Here is a 19517-nt window from a genome sequence, read left to right on the forward strand (position 1 = left end):
CTACTTCTCATTTATGTATTTTGACCAGCTTTATTCTGAAGAATCTAAAACATGGTGAATAAAATAGAACCGAGAGAAAATATCTTGGTGCAGAATGACTATTTTTTTTTCCTTTTTTCAATGTGGATATAATTTCAGCTTATAATCTATAACTTATCAGATAGTCTTGCTCAGGAAAAGAACAGTTTAATTTTTAGTTGACAAAGAACTTTTATAGATTTGATCTCATTTAATCTTCACAATGTCCCTGTGAAGTATTATCAGCATTTTTAGGTATGAGGAAGCTGGGCATCAAAGAGAATAGGTGACTTAATTAAGATCACACAGCACATTGTGGAATTGGGGTTTGAAGCAATCTCTTGCCAAACAGAGCAGTGAAAACAATGTTCGGTACATTTTCATTTTGAGTGGTAACTTTCATATTTTCAGTATTTTTTTTTAAGTAAGCCTTGGTTAACTACCTTAGCAGTAGTCAGTGATCACATTTGATATATCAAGATGTTTTTAAAAAATATTTTGTATCAAAATGGTCATTATTACTTTACCTAATGGCTTTTTAAGGATGAATATTTCAATTCTTTGCAGCCCACCTGACCCAAGCAGAACATTCTGCATATTAGATATGTTAAAATGGGAAAAGACACCTGTTGGTGTTGGGGACAAGAAAAGTGGTCCCAGCACCCACTCCCTCTCTCCTATTGTCCTCTCTGTGTAGGATTCTCTCACAATCCAGTCATTCTTTTTCTCAGCATGGATAGGGCTAACAAAGGATACAGTGTTATTGGTTTTTCTACTGCCTTGGGCCCCTCTCAAGGGGGGAGAGAAAGGAGTAGGTTTGGGTCATAGGCTGCCATCAGGACAAATCTGGTGCTAATCATGGCAGTCCAGTCTGTCTCCATGCCTCAGACCTGCTGAAGATCTCTCTAAAGTTCTCCAAGATTCTGGTGTCCTCAGTATAAAGCCTAGCAAGGATAGAGGTGGGCCTGCACCATCCAACTTTTAGTTAGTTATTTTCTCATTGGTTTGGAAGTGGTTATTTTTTTATTTATTTTTATTTTTATTTATTTTTAATTTTTTTTTAAAGTAGACGGGTAAGGGGATCTTAACCCTTGACTTGGTGTTGTCAGCACCACTCTCGCCCAGTGAGCAAACCGGCCATCCCTATATGGGATCTGAACCCACGGCCTTGGTGTTATCAGCACCGCACTCTACTGAGTGAGCCACAGGCTGGCCCAGTGGTTATTTCTTTAAAAGCTACTTTTACATGTCTGGAATTGGGATGTGTTTTAAGTTGGTCACAATTAATAGGAAGTGTCTGTTTTGGGGTAAGGGGCTGAGTATGTGAAAAAAGAATCACTCGATGATTATCTTCTCTACAAGTTTCAAGTTCTTGCTCTCCATCTCCGCCTGTTTATGTTTTTACATCATCCTCCATTTATTTCTAGACATTCATTATGTCAAAATACTACCTAAAAATATAGAAAATTGTATACTTTTGGAGCAGTTTCTCCCCTAGTTTAACTCTGGTACCTTGCTCAGCTCCTGTCGTGCCCCATTTCCTGTCTTAGAGCCAGGCTGGTTTACACTGGTGCATACCAAGTAGCACTGCATCAAGAGAAGTGGGCAGGTGGGGGAGGACACCATCTCTCTCATTGATTTGGTCTTCCTATGACCAAGTCAAAGCATTAAGTGTATAATTATTCTAGAAAAAGAATTCTGGCAACACCAGAAAACAAGTCATTTTCTATCCAGGTCATGATCATTAAAAAAAAATAATAATAAAAATGCAAATACTCTAACATATAGCATCTGATTATGATAAATATATACTATCAACATGTCCTTATTCTACCTTTTTCACAAAGGACTTAAGACAATTCACTTTACAGGAAATAAAATGATTATTTTTATTTGAGGTGGTCTTTTCAAGATACATGTATATTGATATCTATAGCTATATATAGATGTATGGATAGATAGATATCAATATATAGAGAGATAGATATAAAACTTCTTTACAGCAAAATGTAGGTGGGTATGTATAGGAATGGAACTTTACATACTAACAGTGAGGGGAGAGCCTGTGAATGTTGCTTATTTCCTGTTCAATACTTGATCCATTATTGGGATTATTTTCTCTTATTTACATTTTGAAAATTGCATAGTTCTTCCCCTGTAGTTTAGGTTCTCCTAAACCCCTAGAGATGGGCTCTGGGTTTGGGTGTGTGATGATGGTTGAAGCCCAGACATCCCTGCTCCATTCTTGCCACGCCATCTAGTGGAGCAGTGTGCGTGCAGCTCTAGCCAACTAAATATAAAGGACTGGATGCAATTCTAAATTCATATGTTGAGTGAATTAGGATGTTGATTCTGTACATATATGCACGAATATTCATAACAAACATAAGAAGTGGTACTTCTAGTAAATGGTAGTTGATAAGTTAAAAAAGAAAAGTCTTTTAAAAATTGTATCAAATACAAGAATAACTAGTAGAGTCCCTAAAATGAAAAGTAATGAGAGAAATCTCACAGTGCAGTTATTAAAATATATTATAAAATAACAGAAAATAACACTCTTTGTCGCAGCACAGGAATGGATAGATAACTCAGTGGAACAGAATAGAATTCAGAAATTGACAGAGAGGGTGTCATTTCAAATCACTGAGGACAGGATGAAGTATTCAATAAATGGTGATGAGAAGACTGGCTAACCATTTGGTTAAAAATAAAGATGGATTCCAGTCTTATTCTTTTCTTCCAAGTAAATATCGGATGAATGAAAAGTTGAAACATTAAAGCAATGATTCTATAAAATTGCTAAAATAGAGCATTTAAAAGATAATCTTGAAATGGGAAAGGCTTGCTAAGAAAAGACATTGTATTATGAAAAGATGTTTTATTCTTCTAGCAAACAAAAAAAGTTGAAAGAAAACTGAGAAACAATAATACTTAAAAGGTTGATACTAAAGTTAAAGAGTTAAATGGTAGTATATGGACATCATCTAATGTAGTACTGTATAAATTTTATGCAAATAGTTTGAATTTGTGTTTTTCTGATTAGTCATGTGAGATGAAGCATCTCTCTATGTTTATGTCATTTAGTTTCCTTCTGTGAATTGGGTGTCTTCTCGAGTTGTTTGTGGGGTTTTTTTCCCACTCATTATTTTGTCTTAGTATTAATCCTTTGTGATATGTGCTATAAATATTTCTGCCAGTCTATTTATTGTTCTCTGGCTTTTAAAAATGTGTTTCATACTCTGGAAGTTTATTTGTTCTATAGTCAGATCTGTTCGTCTTTTCTTTATGACTTCTGGAGTCTGAGACTTTCTTAGGAACACCTTGCCCACCTGAATACAATAAAAGTATTCTTTTGTGTTTTCTTCAAGTACTTCCGTGATGTATGATAGAGGAGGGATAGAACCTCATATTTTTTCCCAATTTGGTAGCTGGATGACTCTTTTCCCCGCTGATGAAAATTCCTATCTGTACAGCAGTTTGTCTCTGCTCTACTAACACTTCTGCTAACAATGAAGACTTTCCATTGCAGTGACTCTAGACTCTGACTATGTTTTTTCAAAATTTTCTTGGACTTTCTTGTAGATTTTCTTTTCTAGATGAATTTTGGACTCAGCTTTTAAGTTCCATAATATACTCATGGAGTGTAGGCTGAGATGAATTAAATGTAATTTTATAAAAAATTTGCATGTTCATAACACCAGTATTTCCCTTTAGGCACATGTTACATCTCTCCATTTATTCAGGCTTCCTTTTTCAGTCCTTTAGTAAAGGTTTCATGTGTTCTTCATGCATATTTTGTACATTTGTGTTAGGTTTATTCTTAGATATTTATGGATTTTGTTGATATTGTAATTGAACTTCTATAGTCTAATTTTTAAATTTGGTATTTGCATGGGGGCAGTAGGAGTCTCAAGTATCTATATTCTTAAGTGTTAATTTCTAGTACTGAGTTTTTTTATGTTGAACACATTTATTATAAAGTTTTTTTTTTGGAAGAGCAGTTATTAAATCAATTTACTCTTTATAATTGATGGGGTATTAAATTCCAGAAAACACTGTATATCAATATATAGGAGAGAGAGCACCTAGGTCCTCACAGCCCATTGGAGATATAGGCATACTTTCCATGAAGTTCATTTCCAGAGTCGTTGCCATGAGTTCAGAAAATTTACAGTCCCTTCAGCCTCTGGCTCTTGCATATGTTCATGCCTCCTGAATGTCAGTCACCTTTGCCAACCAGATCCAAAACCCAAACCCTTCAGTGTTCCCATAATATCCATCACACCAAAGGTTTTATAAATTTAGGCTGAAGGTGAGAGATCATGGGGGGATGGTTTACGTTCAGGCCAGGTGATCATGGGTTTCCTATCTCTATTCTATTCTTTCACCTTGTCTCTTCTATCTCCAGCTCAGGAGACAGCAATTTGGATGTTACGTTGGATCCTGGCTTTCCCATCTAAGCCAAATGGAGTATTGTCTTCTGAGAACACTAAGTACTTTTCCTGAAGGAAACCATGATGTGTTCAACTTTTCTGCTCCCATACATATCAGTAAAGGCTATATATACTTAAATATATTCTTATTATGATTAATGACTAGGGTAGGAAAAAGCTGGAAAAATAGGCCTATGGACTTCATTTTATATCATGCAGAACAAAAAACAAACAACTGAAGTGTTTATTGCATAGTCAGTAGAAACTCAAAGACTTTTTAAGTCCTTATGAAACAAAATTTAGATGTTATTACCATAAGGACTAGTATATCAGAATGCAAACTTTTTTGTAAATAGCAATGACCGTGAAAGTTTCATCTTTAGAGAATTGGGTAGTAGGTGATAAATTATTTTAAGACAAACCACAGGCATAAAACACCATGTGTTCAAATCACTTATATTTGTTTTAAGTACATCTGGCTTAGGACCATACATAAAATTAAAAATTTTAAATCAGTTTGCTCTTATTTCTTATTTTGAATCCACAGATAACCCCATTAAATTTTGCAGCACTTGTGATATTCTTGGTAAATGTACAAGAATGTAAGTTAAAAGCTTTAGTCCAAGGTTGATATAGCCTTTTTTCTTTTATATGTTTATAAATAAATAGTTTTCTGGAAAATAACGTGTTTTGGTAAGGTTTTCTTCTCGACCAAATAATTGTAGTCTATTTTACTCACTCAATAGCTAGAAGGATATACCTCCTTTCCATCATCACTGTCGGTCATGTAGAGACACTATTCACTAATTCATTTGGGACATAGAATGTGGTCTCCCCCTTTCCTGGTAAGAATTAGTACAATAGAACCAGTTAATATAAATCTTAAGTGATAAAAGACTAGAAAAGGGACAAGAAGAAAGAAAATGTAGGCCTAACTTTCCATTTAAATACTTAATTAAGCAGTGCATTGATGCCATTGTGGTGACATTTCCTATTGTGTACTCAGCTGCAAATCAGGTTGTGCTAGAAAGTGGTGTGTGATGCAAAACCACGGTGGCGTAGCCATGGCGGTTACCCATTTGTCCTGAGCTCTGTGAGATACGACTGTGGCAGCTCACACTCTCATTATGAATACAGAGTGGGTCTGGCCCCTGTTTTCATGACTGCATTGTGGCATAGGTGTTGTCAGTGGACAGCAGGGTTGTTGTCCTTATGGTGGAATTATGTATTCCTCAAAGTGCCAGGGCTTTATTAGTTTTCATATGGGAAACTGAAGCTCGATGTCTTTGGCAAAGATTTATTCAAAGGGATAACTTACCATTAAAAACAAGTTTGTGCCTGTAGAATAAAATAAAGCAAGGGTGGTGCTTTAAATGAACTGCTTTAATTTTTAATACAAGTCAATCATTGACAATTTTTTATTTAATTTTAACATAGTTGATTTTAGATATCTGTAGGGTACAGAGTTGAATATCATTACTTGTGTGCAATATGTGATGCTTAAATCGGGATAATTAGTATATTCAACATTATACAATGTAGTGATTCTTCATGGCCCTTTATCAATTCCTCCCTTCCCCTTCCTTTCCCTCCCCCTTTCCCACCTCTGATAAACTCAGTTCTTTTCCCTCTTTTTGAAAGTTCAACATATTATTATGATTGTTGTTCCTTCCTTCCTTCCATCTGTCCGTCTGTTTAGTTTTTAGCTCCTGCTTATGATTGAAGACGTGGTATTTCTCTTTCTGTGCCTGCCTTATTTCACTTAATATGATTTTCTCTAAGTTCATCAATGTTACGGCAAATGGCAGAATTTCATTCTTTTTTATGGTTGAGTAGTATTCTACTGTGTACACATTTCACATTTTCCCTATCCAGTCATCCAACAATGGACATTTAGGATGGGTCCGACTCTTGGCTATTGTAAATAGAGCTGTGATAAACATGGGAGTGCAGGTATCCCTTCAACAGGATGATTTCCATTCCTTTGGATGTATACCCAGAAGTGGAATTGCTGGATCATATGGCAGTTCTATCTGTAATTGTTTGAGGAAGCTCCATACCATTTTCCATAATGGCTGCACCAATTTACAGTCCCACCAACAGTGTAGGAGGGTTGCCCTTTCTCTGCATCCTCAGCAGCGTTTGTTATTCTCTGTCGTTTTGATAATAGCCAGTTTAAGTGGGGTGAGATGATTTCTATGTGGTTTTGATTCTCATTTCTCTGATGCTGAGTGATATTGAGCATTTTTTCATGTGTCTGTTGACCATTTGTGTATCTTCCTTTGAGAAACGCCTATTCAGCTCCTTTGACCAGTTTTAAATTGGGTTGTTTTTTTACTGTTAAGTTGTGGCAAAAATTTGTCAAAGATGAATTAACAAATTTTTACCAACATGATTGGTTTTTCATATGTTCAATCCACATGTTTTGTTTGTGTTCTCATACAAATTTATCTCTGTCTATGTATCCAACATCAGTTCAGTTTTTTGACCTCTGAGATCTTAGGCCATTATACTACTGATTTGTGTGTGTGTGTGTTTGTGTGTGTGTGTGTGTGTGGTGGTTGTTACTTATTAATCTCATCAAATATATCATATGCCCTCCTTATTAGTTAGTGATGTAGGATGAAATATTTTAAACAAAAGCAGTTGCTTAGAGGAAAATATCATATCCTCTTTACTTTCTAATTAAGAAATCTACTTAAAGCCTTTTTATAAACTGAGCTATTGATGACACTGATTATGAACTGTATTGTACACATAAAATTAACTGCCCTGTTTTGATTTACAGGATCTCCAAAGGTGGGTAAATGGTGCTAATGAACATGGCTTTGTCCTGGTATCTTTTGGAGCCGCTGTCAAGTATCTGTCAGAAGACATCGCTAATAAATTGGCAGGAGCTCTGGGGAGATTGCCTCAAAAAGTGATTTGGAGGTAACATAATAATACAGATTGTTTCTTTATTGTGGATTTTCAGTATTCCCTTGTTTAGTCCGCAGGTCCCTGTGAAGCACAGCACATCAGTTCCCTGGCAAGAGTAGCAGGATGTCTGACTTTACATTTTGTCTCTTAGCGTATTGAAATCTAGGAATTAATTCATAAGACTGTGATGATGAAGAGACCTCTGGCCTATAGTGTAGAAAGAAGATATGGTTTGGAATGATTTACTCTTGTGTTGGATGCATTTTTATGTTTCGCTCAGATATCTACCTTCATTTACTGTTCTATTATTTATTATCATTTTTAAAAATTTATTTATAATTGCATGCCTTTCTATATACTCCTTCAAATCAGTTTTGGTATGAGGTAGAGAATGACGGATGAATGAATAAATAGGTAAAATATTTCATGGACTCTTTTTGGCTTCCGTTTTGTCAGCTTTACAAATGCTTTTGATTTCTTTGATCCAAGAGACCAGGTCTTTTAAAACAGTAATTTACCAGTTAATACCGGTTAAAACAGACTCATAGAGTGACCCCACCCTCCTTTGGGAGGCACTGCCAACAGGTGTCTGCTTCTGGAATTTCCAGTGCAATGTTTAGGAATTGGACCTCAACACTTTACTCAGCATGCATTTGTTTACTACATGCCACATCTGTTGAACTCTAGGGATATCGGCCCCATAGTTTCTACCATAATTAGAAGAAAGTGTGTCTCAAGCTGTGGGTTTTCCCTTTGTAACAACTATGTAGAGATTAGCTTCCACTTCTCCTGGATGAGCTGTAAAATGGCTACATATTTTATTCTAACTGTTTAAGACTTTTGTTTTCAGAGTCTAGTCCCATTGAGTTTCCTCTGTTATTGGGCTTAACCCAGAAAGTACCCCTTCTGCTTTATTTAGGACAGTTTGTGTCTGTTCAATTCAGGCTCCTTTGTCATTCTCTTAGTTATTAAGCACCTTTAAGGTTGGTTTATGAAGGTCAGGCAGGGCACAGACTAATTATGTCCTTTTCTCTCAGAACTGCTATATCTAGGGCCAAGCTAGAGAACAGTACTGTTTTCTTTCAATACCTGTCATCCCATAGGCTCTGGGAGTGAAGGATTAGGTCTGTTGACTGCCCTCTGGTGGCCCTCCCTGGCCCTTCATGTTTCAGCTTCTGGGTATTGATGGGGAATAACTTCTAGTGTAAGTTTATTTGATTGCTTTTCCCGCCATCTCTGGGTGTAGATGGGAGGAGCTGATGGAAAATAGATCTCTATATAAGCAAATTATTTCTTATTTATCCCTCAATTAATGTTTATTTGATTAAAAAGAAACAATCAAATTTTTGTTGTTACTAAAGCATGGTTTTATTCTTAAAAATATCAACCAAAGATCATGTAACATTCATTTTAGATCGAATAATTTAACCAGAGAGCCTATACCATAAATAAGGTCTGATTTTTGAAAGATTTATTGTCTGGTGTACATTTTAGGTTTTCTGGAACCAAACCAAAGAATCTAGGAAACAACACTAAGCTCATAGAGTGGTTGCCACAAAATGACCTGCTTGGTAAGTCAGTGACATGTAGGTATTTACCTGACTTCGATTTTTACTGTGTAAGTGTGATTTTTATATGTGAGTGGTTCATATAATACGTATGTAGTTTACAAGAGGGTCATTATGTTTTTATCTAGTAGCTCAAGTCTTAAATTTCAGGACAACATTCTGATTCTTTATTTATTTGAAAACAATTTCTAAAATATAACCATTTGGACCTATAAATTAAAAACTTTAGACCAGTCACCAATTATAATTACCTGGAAAATATATTTAATAAACTGTATAAGTTAGCATTGAATAAAACTGTATCTGATTCGACTAATTGGGTAAAAGTAATAAAATTAAAAAAAAGAAAATGTAAATTTGTTTTATAGTTTTATTACAGATATGTCTGAGAATCCAGGAGAAATTCAAAGTTATTCATTTGTCAGGAATCAAAGAGAAGCAGAAGGCCAGGGAAACAGTCCATTTATTTTAACATTAATGAGGTTATCTGCCTTGATTTCCCCCTAAATCACCAGGCATTTTTGAAGCACTTTATTTCTTTTTATGTATTTATTTTTGGGGAATCTGATCCTGAACTCGAAATTAAAATACCAATTATTATATATGTATCTTTTAAGTATATTTGAATGTAAATAATTTAACTCTGTGTACAATAAGCACAAATAGTAAAAATAAAAATTTTTATTTAGTGAATTTCTAGGAAAACGTAATACCATATTATCCTTTAATATAATATTTATTAAGGAAAATAATAAAAGGTTATTGATTTTGGCAATATTAATCACCATTTATTCAATAATACCAACACCTAACTTTTGTAAAAATGGCTTTAATTTTAAATTATAATTTTAAAAATAGGCTTTTAAAATGTGTTTTCTAGAAACTACAATGATCCTTCTAAACAGCCAACTGAATTTTGTAACTAAAAAACAGTAAAGCATCTTATTTATGTATTCTTTTTTCATCTAGTTCATTATAAATATTATTGTATAAAAGATAAAAGTGAGAAATAAAGAGCACAAGGCAATTAACATTTCTTGATACTTGTATTTTTTCCTTGTATTCCTTTTATGTCTTTACTATTATGACTTCAGAGTCCATAGATGGTAGGAAAGAAACAGGAAACTTAAATAAGATAACTTGACTATAAGCAATCTCAGTGCAACAGCATGATGCTGTGTCTAGGAACATCTCAACTTTTATCATCTCTTATTATTATTATTTTTTTACTGTGAGGCTCTACAGCAAGAGGTAGCCACTTTGTGGTCTATGCCCGAACACTATCCTCCAGTCCCTAGCTCTTCTGGGTTCCTCACAATCTCAGCTCATCTGACTTTTCCAAAATTAGTGTCTTTTTTAACTCTAGGCGTGACCTGTGCAGCTCCTTTAATGGCTTCTAATTCTGATCAGATTCCTCCGGGATAAGAAGTTGGAACCAAATCAGTGTCTTTCTCCTCCCCTCCTCCCATACAACTCCTCTCCTCTCCACATGCCAGCCCTGCTTTATTTTTCTCTGCTGGGCTTGGTGGCTTGATTTTATTCAAAGAATGGTTCTGCTGATAAAAAGAAGGTTTGAAGTCCACTTCTAGGGCAGATTCTTTAGTTGAGTCTTATTGTCTGAGAAGCCACTTGTGTCTAAGGGCTAGAGACACTGTCTGACCGATTCCACTATACTTTGGGATGGGAGAGAGCTCCGGGAGCCCCAAGAGATCATGGTTTATACACATAGTCAATTTTGTACCTGGCAAGTGAATATTTAAAAGATTTGTTTTTCTGTATGGTATAATTTTTTTTTTCTGGCCCATAATGCATTTTCTATGTTCACTATTTATTTTTCTTACCCTTCTTATGAAAATTTTTCAATCCCTTTTATGAAGTGTAGGCTGTTTACTAGGAGAACAAATCTGGGTTTTGAAATACCTCATTAATTTTGACAAATAAACTCTTTTATTCCCATGACAACTCAATGTACTAAGTGTACTTACAACTAATTTTTATAAATGTTTGTATACCTAAAATGTAAAATTGAACCTTACAATTGTGAAACATGGATGCTGATAGAATTTGAATGTCGTAAATAATGATTACTATGTAACGTTCCTCCTTGGATAAGCACATAAACTCTTCATGGACGCCTGGAATCCAGCCTTACATTTTACATATTTTTTTACAAAGTGTGTTTGACTTTAATATAGATGAAAGCTTGAGTAGCCAGAAAATAGGTGTCTGTTTTCAGTAGAATGCAATTATACCCTGGTATTGTTTGGCATTTCTTGCTTTCATTGGCTTCCTATTAGTTATTGGCCATTTAAATACATGGTGCTAATCAGGTGGTGTTTGTGTTTGAGAGAAATCTGTAATATACTGCTAAAAAGGCTATATAATTCAGCTACCTAAAAGTGGCTAATTGATATATATGAATCAGATAATAATGTATATGACAAACATTTTAATGGGTATAGAGCAGGAATCAGTAAAATTATGCTTTAAAAAATTCTATACGTGAAATGTATGTTTACTGTAGTGTTGGTTTTTAAGAAATTTATAGAAAAATCTTTCCTCTAGAATAATAACATTGTAAGTCGTTTTACTTTTTATCCTTCTTTAGGGCATTCAAATATTAAAGCCTTCCTGAGCCATGGTGGTTTGAACAGTATTTTTGAAACTATGTATCATGGTGTACCTGTGGTGGGAATCCCACTCTTTGGAGACCATTATGATACTATGACCCGGGTACAGGCAAAAGGCATGGGGATATTGCTAGAATGGAAGACAGTTACTGAAGGAGAGCTATATGAAGCACTGGTGACAGTTATCAATAACCCCAGGTAAGGTTTCAATTAATATAAAAGCAGATGTAATATGTATACCACAGTATATTGTCAGTAGCCAATTATTGTCAATAAGTTTTCAGGAAGCCAATTATGAAAATTTCCTTTAGATTCCTGTGTAAATGCCTTGGGCATGTCTATAATTTGGAAAGTAAAAATAGCAATCATTTGGCCAGTGATTTTAGGACCCTTAATAATATTCCACTCAGATTTGCCAAGCTGAGGGAGAAACCGCATTGTGAACAATCACTGGGTCCCTATAATGTGTCAAATATTATGTCTTTTGTTCCATTTTCATACTCATAATAGCCATATATCACAGTTTTCATTATCCACGTTAGGGATGAGGCACCTGAAACTCAGAGAGCTTTGCCTACAGTCACACAGCTGTTAAGAGCAGAAATTTGAAACCAGGACCGTATGATTCCTAAGCCAGTGCTCCTGGACTTCCCTAGCACTGGGTATCACTAAAATGCTGAGATTTATTTATGCAGGTGAATGATGAATCAGAATCTTTATTTTTGCTTTTTAAATTCTTGATGAGCCTTAAAGGGTAGAGAGCTGGCTTGTATAGTTTTAAAACAAAGCAGCAATTTTCTGCATTTCTAGGCATGATGTTTAATGTATCTTGCATTTCAAGTGACATTAAAGATTTTAAAAGTGTAAGCTTTTTCTGTTTATACCCAAGGGATATAACAACAATGGATGGAGAAACTGTCATATTCTAAGGAACAATCAAGGATAAGAAAAATTATTTCACATGAAATGATGCAGCTTGCATATAAAATGCTGAATTCAGCTGAAGTTCATTATACTGCCTTAATGTGGGCTCAGAGGCAACCTTCGTGGTTTATGATTTAGTTTACGCTCTTCCCATGGCCTATCGATTCTTTACACATGTCCAAATTTTTGTTCCTCCATAAGGCACAGTTCAAAAGCTGTAATCCTCCATGATATAATTTATAATCTCTTCAGGTAGAAATTATTTTCTTGGCTGAACAATCCAAACTTTAATCTAGGATCCATGCTCAAAGGGGTTTTGGCCATTTGTCAAAGATTGGCAAACCAATGTACAGTTATGTATTTTTAAATTAAAATAAAATGGTTACATTTTATATTTTTATCACTTTTTATGATTATCTACTCTAACTGGTTTTCTAATTAACCATTTAAGAAGGTGTTTTCTTTATACGTGGGTCATGCGTGCATATACATATATGCTGCATATAATGTCAGATATCACTTCATAATTAGTAGTGCTTCTCAACCTCTTTTTACCTGTTTAATAAGTGTATTATCCTCACACTGTCATTTAATGTTATTTTAAATTAAAAAAATTAAATGTCATTGCTTTAAAAAAAAAGTGGTGGAACAAAGTTCTGCTTCTTTTTCTATCCCTCTCTTTTCGAAACTAATAAATTTGCTCTCCTTCCTATTTGAGACTCATTGATTAATAGTATTTAAAAGCATATGAGAGGGCTGGCTGGTTAGCTCACTTGAGAGAGTGTGGTGCTAATAATACCATGGTCAAGGTTTGGATCCCTGTACTGGCCAGCTACCAAAAAATTTTTAAAAAATAAAAATCAAAAAATCCTGGAGTGAGAGAGACTATTTGTGGTGTAGTGTGGAAAGAACATAGGGTTTGGAGTCAGAAAAACTTGAATCTGAATCTCAACTTCGTAATCATAATGAAGTTATTTACTCTCTCTGATTTTCATTTTCCTCTTTAGTTTAAAATTTATTTTATTGGGTTAACATAAGATAATGTGTTTAAAGCACTTAACCCAGTGCCTGGAACACACTAGGTAGTTGATAAAAGATAGTTGTTTCTATTATTTTCCCTATTTTTCTTTTATTATGTTTTATCTTTTTTTATTGAAACATGATTGATTGGATGTATCTGTGGGGTACAGCATTAAATATCATTACCTGTGTGCAATATGTGATGCTCAAATCAGAATAATTAGTATATTCAGCATTAAACAATGTAATCATTTTTGTGGCCCTTTACCAGTTTCTCGCTAACCACCCCCCTTCCCACCTCTGGTGGCCTCCTTGTATATACATGACCATTCTCTGTTTTGCCCCACTCCATAGCTACCGTGAAAGAGCCCAGAAACTTTCGGAAATTCATAAGGATCAACCTGGTCACCCTGTCAATCGGACTATCTATTGGATCGATTACATTCTTCGTCACAACGGAGCTCATCACCTACGTGCCGCTGTCCATCAAATCTCTTTCTGTCAGTATTTTTTACTGGATATTGCTTTTGTGCTTTTGCTTGGTGCTACCTTGTTTTACTTTCTCTTATCCCGGGTGACAAAATTTATCTATGGAAAAGTCAAAAGTCTGTGGTCTAGAAATAAGCATAGCCCAGTTAATGGACATTACCACAATGGAATTCTCAATGGCAAATACAAAAGAAATGGCCATATTAAACATGAAAAGAAGGTGAAATGAGCCAGCAGCCCAGGTGGTAGAAACAAATCTGTTCAGTCATCAAATTTTTATCGCTATAATTTAGTCTAACAGCTACTAAAAGTAAAACTTCAGAAAACAATTCTAACATGCCCTTATCAGATCTTACTAATGAAATTCTGTGGAATTAAAATGGCTGTAAAAAGCACAAACCTAAAATGCAAAAATGTATTTTATTCAAATACTGATGCAGAATTTTGGCACTGAACCTTTTAGAAGCCTTAATTATTTAAATCGAGTAAGTGACCATGTCAGACCTTAGTGTTAAAATCTTGATATGTGTGTGTCCCAGATAAGGAATGGTCTCTTTTTTCTTAATAAGTATGTGTATGTGCATGTGCGTGTGTGTTTGTGTGTATCCTAATTAAGAGCGCTTTTTAGATGGCTGCTTATTATATCTGTTAAAGGTACAACACATTCAAGAATGAAGTAGAAAGTCAGGATCCGCATGTTTCTCTTCTAGCATTTAGTATGTGTGAACTCAGAACACCACCATGAAAGCATGAAAAAAACACTTTTCTCTCAAAACTGGATGCAGCGGAAGAAAGTGAAAAGATAAATGGCACAGTTTTTTGTACGTTTTGTTTGTTTTAGTTTTGTGTTTTGTTTTTTTTACAGACTATGGACAAATCTTGGGGAAAACGTGATTAAGTAAATGTATAAATTGGTTATCACATTTTACTTTTTTCTCCTACCAATAATTTTCCTCTGGAAGAATTTTATAGTTCTTTCTATTTCATTTTAATGAGTAACATTATGTTAAATGCATAATTAAGACAAAGCAACGAAGCTCTGACTTTTGTTCAAAGTACTGAAGATATATTTGCTTATATAGCATTTTTAAACAGGGCCGTTGTTTGAATGTTTATGTAACTGTTTGGCTTTCTATAATGTAACTTTTGAATGTTCAGGTGTTACATTTCCAAAGTTTTAACTTTAAAAAAAATCTTCTTCATCCCTTTTATTGTCTGGGCCACACAATCTATATTACCTAGGTGCCAACATTTAATTCTTTTAAATGGAACATTTGAAGTTCTCTATATTGGTACCTGCTTTGTCTGGAGAGGTTTGAGATCTTGTTAACAAATCAGACTTTAGATGATACACACAAGTGACAGAGAATTTGTACCACTTGTTTGTGAAAATGAGTTTCTATTTCACTCATTACTCCTTCAGCCAACACCTCAGCAGCTTTTTATGGTCATTGTGGCTGACATGGAGCAGTGACAGTATTCATTTGAGAACAGGGATGCAAGTCACAGACATCATAAAATCAGGACCTCCCTGCTGAACTGTTCACTAGTTGGCAACTATAAGTTTGTTCCATGTCATTCTGTTTACCTAGCACTTGCACTACACATGTTGAGTGTATGCTTTATTTATTTGTAGTTTGAAATCCCATGTCTGACAGCTGAGAGTAGAAAAATACATTTACCTAATGTCATTCACTAACATTGAAGAGTTGTGAACATTCTAGAATGCTGTAAATCCTTGTCATACACTATGACAACTCATTACAGTCCCACCAGGAGCCACTCTCCTATACTTAGAAATAATGTCACAAGTAGTTTTCTAATGTACAATGCAGACCGATGTACTGCTCTCTGAATACTTGAAGAAATGCTATCATACATAGAAGTCTATTAGTTATACCTTTTCACAATCCTACCACAATGTTGTTGTTAAAAGGGAAAAAAGGCACAGGCAATGAATAGTGGGATGGTAATGGGACTTGAGTGTATGAATGAGTTGATTTTACCTTTTTGGAATTTGAAGTTGACAGTACGCACTGACTGGATGATTAAGCATAAGTTAATATCCACTGTGATAAGAATTTAAACAATAAACATGATTTAAAATAGAGAAATGCTGTTGGAATAAAATTTTTATTCAAATTTTATTTCACAATATTATACATATTCATTAAGAACATGTTTCTAAGGCAGGTCTCCCAACTTTTGTATGTGTATATGAGTAAGCAATGTATTAAGTGTGAGAATGTGTTTTATTATTAAACAGCGGGATTTACATTACAGATACATCAACATAGATCTTAAAACTTTGTCCCAGAATTAAGAATGTTAAGTGTAGATATTTACTGATCATTGTTGGTTTTTTTCTAGTAAGCTTATTGTTAGCCAGTTTTGATAAGTAGAGTGATTTTAAATTTTCCACACTTGGGCTAGATTCTCTAATAAAGTAAAGTTTTTCAAGAAGGTATTTATTCATTTACTTTTTAGAAAGAGTCTCTGCAACTATTTAAATATTTCTATAGGCTGGCTAGTTAGCTTATTTGGTTAGAGTGTGTGGTGCTGATAACACCAAGGTCCAGGGTTCGGTCTCTGTACCTGCCAACCAAAAAAAATAAATAAATAAAATAATAAATTTTTCTGTAGCTGGTTGTCATCATGTCAAACACAAATGAAAATTAGGACACTTTTCCTCTAGAGTGGTAACTTCTACTATCACTCTACGTAGACATAGGGGCAGGATTTGGATATCCAAAATCGGACAGAGCTAATGTTTGGATTAAAGCAGTGGTTTAGGATTGAAGTACAAGAAAGTTAGAGATCTCTCTTCAAAGCTCAGCTACTCACCACATCCCAAAATGCTACTAAAACTGAATGACTCCACTTTGAACATAAAAGATTTAAAAATGAAAGAGCCAAAATAAATTGGAAAACAAACTCAAGAGATTATTCAGTTCTTTTTTATTAAAAGTATAATTAATTTTTTGTTTTTGCTTCCAAGTAATTCAACTAGTTTGTAAATATAAAATTACATTAGAGAATGATTATTTGTAATTGGTATAACCAAAAACAATTTGAAATAGAAAACTTAAATCTTGTGATGAAGTTTGAGAATTATAGGAATTCTATTATTGGAACTTCTCCAAAATATGCATTAAAAATCTTGTCTGCTTCTGAGATAATTATATAATTCATAACCTTCTTTTGGGTAATTCAGACATGATATAAGAGAGAAGTCGTACTGTAGTTTGCAAGATTTCTAATAATCTGTCTAGTTAGTGCAATAAAATCATATTTTTTAAAAAGAGTAATTTATAATCCAAGTTCAGATGAAACATCAGAACTACATTTAAAATTATACTGTTATTAAAAAAAGAGCATCAATCTACTCAAAGAAGTCCAACCCCAACATTAGTTGCAGGTATTATAGTATCTCAGGTATTACAAAGCATTTTCATTTATTAACCAATAAAACCTGGGTTCTTGCTGAATTTTATAGAACTAAAAGAATTTTCTTTGTATGTTAGTTTCTATATACAACTAGTTTTAACTTTTTCAGTAACCCTATTTTGTGCAATGAGTGATAATTTTCTATTACAAAGAGCAGAATTGATGTGAGTTCCATTGAATCCATGTGGTGCCCACACTTTTAAAAAGGTAATTTTTACGAAAGCATGAGTCCTTACTGCTAATATTAGAATCAAATTTCCATTTAGGTCAAAAGTAAACAATACAACCAACAAGAGTTTTATTATGACTATCCTCCATGCAAATAGATAATTTTTTAATTCGGAGATCTATTACCCTTTTACTTATCACAGCACTTCATTAGAGTATCTTATGCGTTTGACAGGATGAATTTTATATGTTCATGCGTGTTCTGCCTTAGTTGCTTTTATAGAACTTTGGCCAAAGAACATGAGTATTCCTTATTTTTAACAGAAAATGGGAACTTCTGAATGTGCATACATTAGGTAAATTGCACAAACTTCAATTAGCAATGATGTGTGGTGTTTTTTCTGTGGGTCACCTTTGCATTTTGTTCACAAAGCAAAGGAACTGGCAGAGACATGGCATCTAGAAAAGGCAGGGCTATGATATCTTGAAAATCATCAGTTCTGCTTCAGATCCTGATTCTACCCTCTGAATATAACAAGAGGTTCAACTTATGAGTAAGAAGTCAGTGCTAGCATGCTTAAAAATACCAATGTGAACAAATTAAAGGCTTTTGACCATCAGAAAAAGCAAGTGCTAACGATTTACATCAAAGTGAGGAAAAACATTAATATGTTCATATGTGTATATATTTATATGTGTGTAATTACTATTAGACACACAATTCTTTAGAAATTAGATTCTTAAAAAAATTAACTCAAACCAAAAAATCCTATCTCAATTTTTTTTTTTTTTAAAGATTGGCAGTATTATGGACTTATTTAAGTCTATAGAAAATCAGAAACTTTCTTTTAAACTGAAGAAAGCTGAGAGGAACTAGCAAGTTGTAGAAAGTTGGTCACATGTACCCTTTGTAATACTTCTTGCTAAAATATTGGGAAAATAGGATGAAATTGTTATAAAATCAAATCAAGCCAATGCTTTAAATATATTCTTCTTTCTTGTACTTCTATCTTCTTATTCTGGAATCATAAATATTTTGAGATTTAGAAATTTAAATTACACTGAGATAATAGGTATAAATAACATTTTTTCTTACAGTGAATTCAACTAATACATGACAGTTTCTCATTTGGGGGTCTCAAAGAAGAGGAAGGCAAGGAAGACATTTCATGAATCCAAGGGAATAGATACACTAATGGCACCATTTGTGAAAGCCCAATTAATTTTGAGTTTGAACATGGCAGAGTCCAGTTCCAGATTTTGTACTGCTGGTATTACACAACCTACTCTCCTTCCATACCTGTTTTTTCCCATCTTCCAGCTTCCAAGCTTTCAGTTTTCTGTCTTGGGGTTTCTGTTACTCTTGTTAGATGTTTTCTAAGTTGCCCTACCAGTTCCAAGTTTATTATGGTGCATAGATTATGCCTCCGTATCCAATAATGCTTTTGTTTTTTTTAACAGAATGTGGAAACACAATTGGAAGTTTAAGCATGCCAAATTACAGAGGGCCAAATTGAGAAAATGTCCAGCTGTTTTAAAAAATCTTTAAAAAATCCCATTTAGGATGTAACGTCTGTCAAAAACAGAGAATGTGCAGCTGGAGCTTTCTGTGGGTTATCAGGAAGGATGAGCATTCTGCTTCCTCAGGGCACTGGGTGAACTTCTTGGATATAGCTCAGTGATCTGTAAAGTGTTAAACCCTATCTAACCTATTCTTACCCCTACTTGGTCATATAAAATTCGTATCCAACTGTCTTGTACAAGTAGAGACCTTGCCTTTCCCCACTGGAAGCCTGCTGCATACATTTCTTATTGCTTTTTCTAACAAGATCCTTCTGCACCAGGAAATGTGTTGTATCTGTGATTCTTTCTCACTTATTTAGCATCACTCATATTTCTGA

The 19517-nt window shown here is 34.3% G+C and overlaps 1 protein-coding gene across 1 annotated transcript in view; it reads left to right on the forward strand.

The window, feature by feature from the left end:
- Positions 1-14230, forward strand: part of UGT8 (UDP glycosyltransferase 8) — a 53873-nt gene extending 39643 nt beyond the window's left edge. Inside the window, exons 2-5 of the mRNA XM_063108755.1 lie at positions 7240-7382; positions 8865-8941; positions 11547-11766; positions 13867-14230. Of these exons, the coding sequence (XP_062964825.1) occupies positions 7240-7382; positions 8865-8941; positions 11547-11766; positions 13867-14230 (804 nt within the window). The remainder of the gene's footprint in view (positions 1-7239; positions 7383-8864; positions 8942-11546; positions 11767-13866) is intronic.
- Positions 14231-19517: the final 5287 nt, after the last annotated feature.

The sequence above is a fragment of the Cynocephalus volans genome, chromosome 9, assembly GCF_027409185.1.
Source record: "Cynocephalus volans isolate mCynVol1 chromosome 9, mCynVol1.pri, whole genome shotgun sequence".
Taxonomy (NCBI): domain Eukaryota; kingdom Metazoa; phylum Chordata; class Mammalia; order Dermoptera; family Cynocephalidae; genus Cynocephalus; species Cynocephalus volans.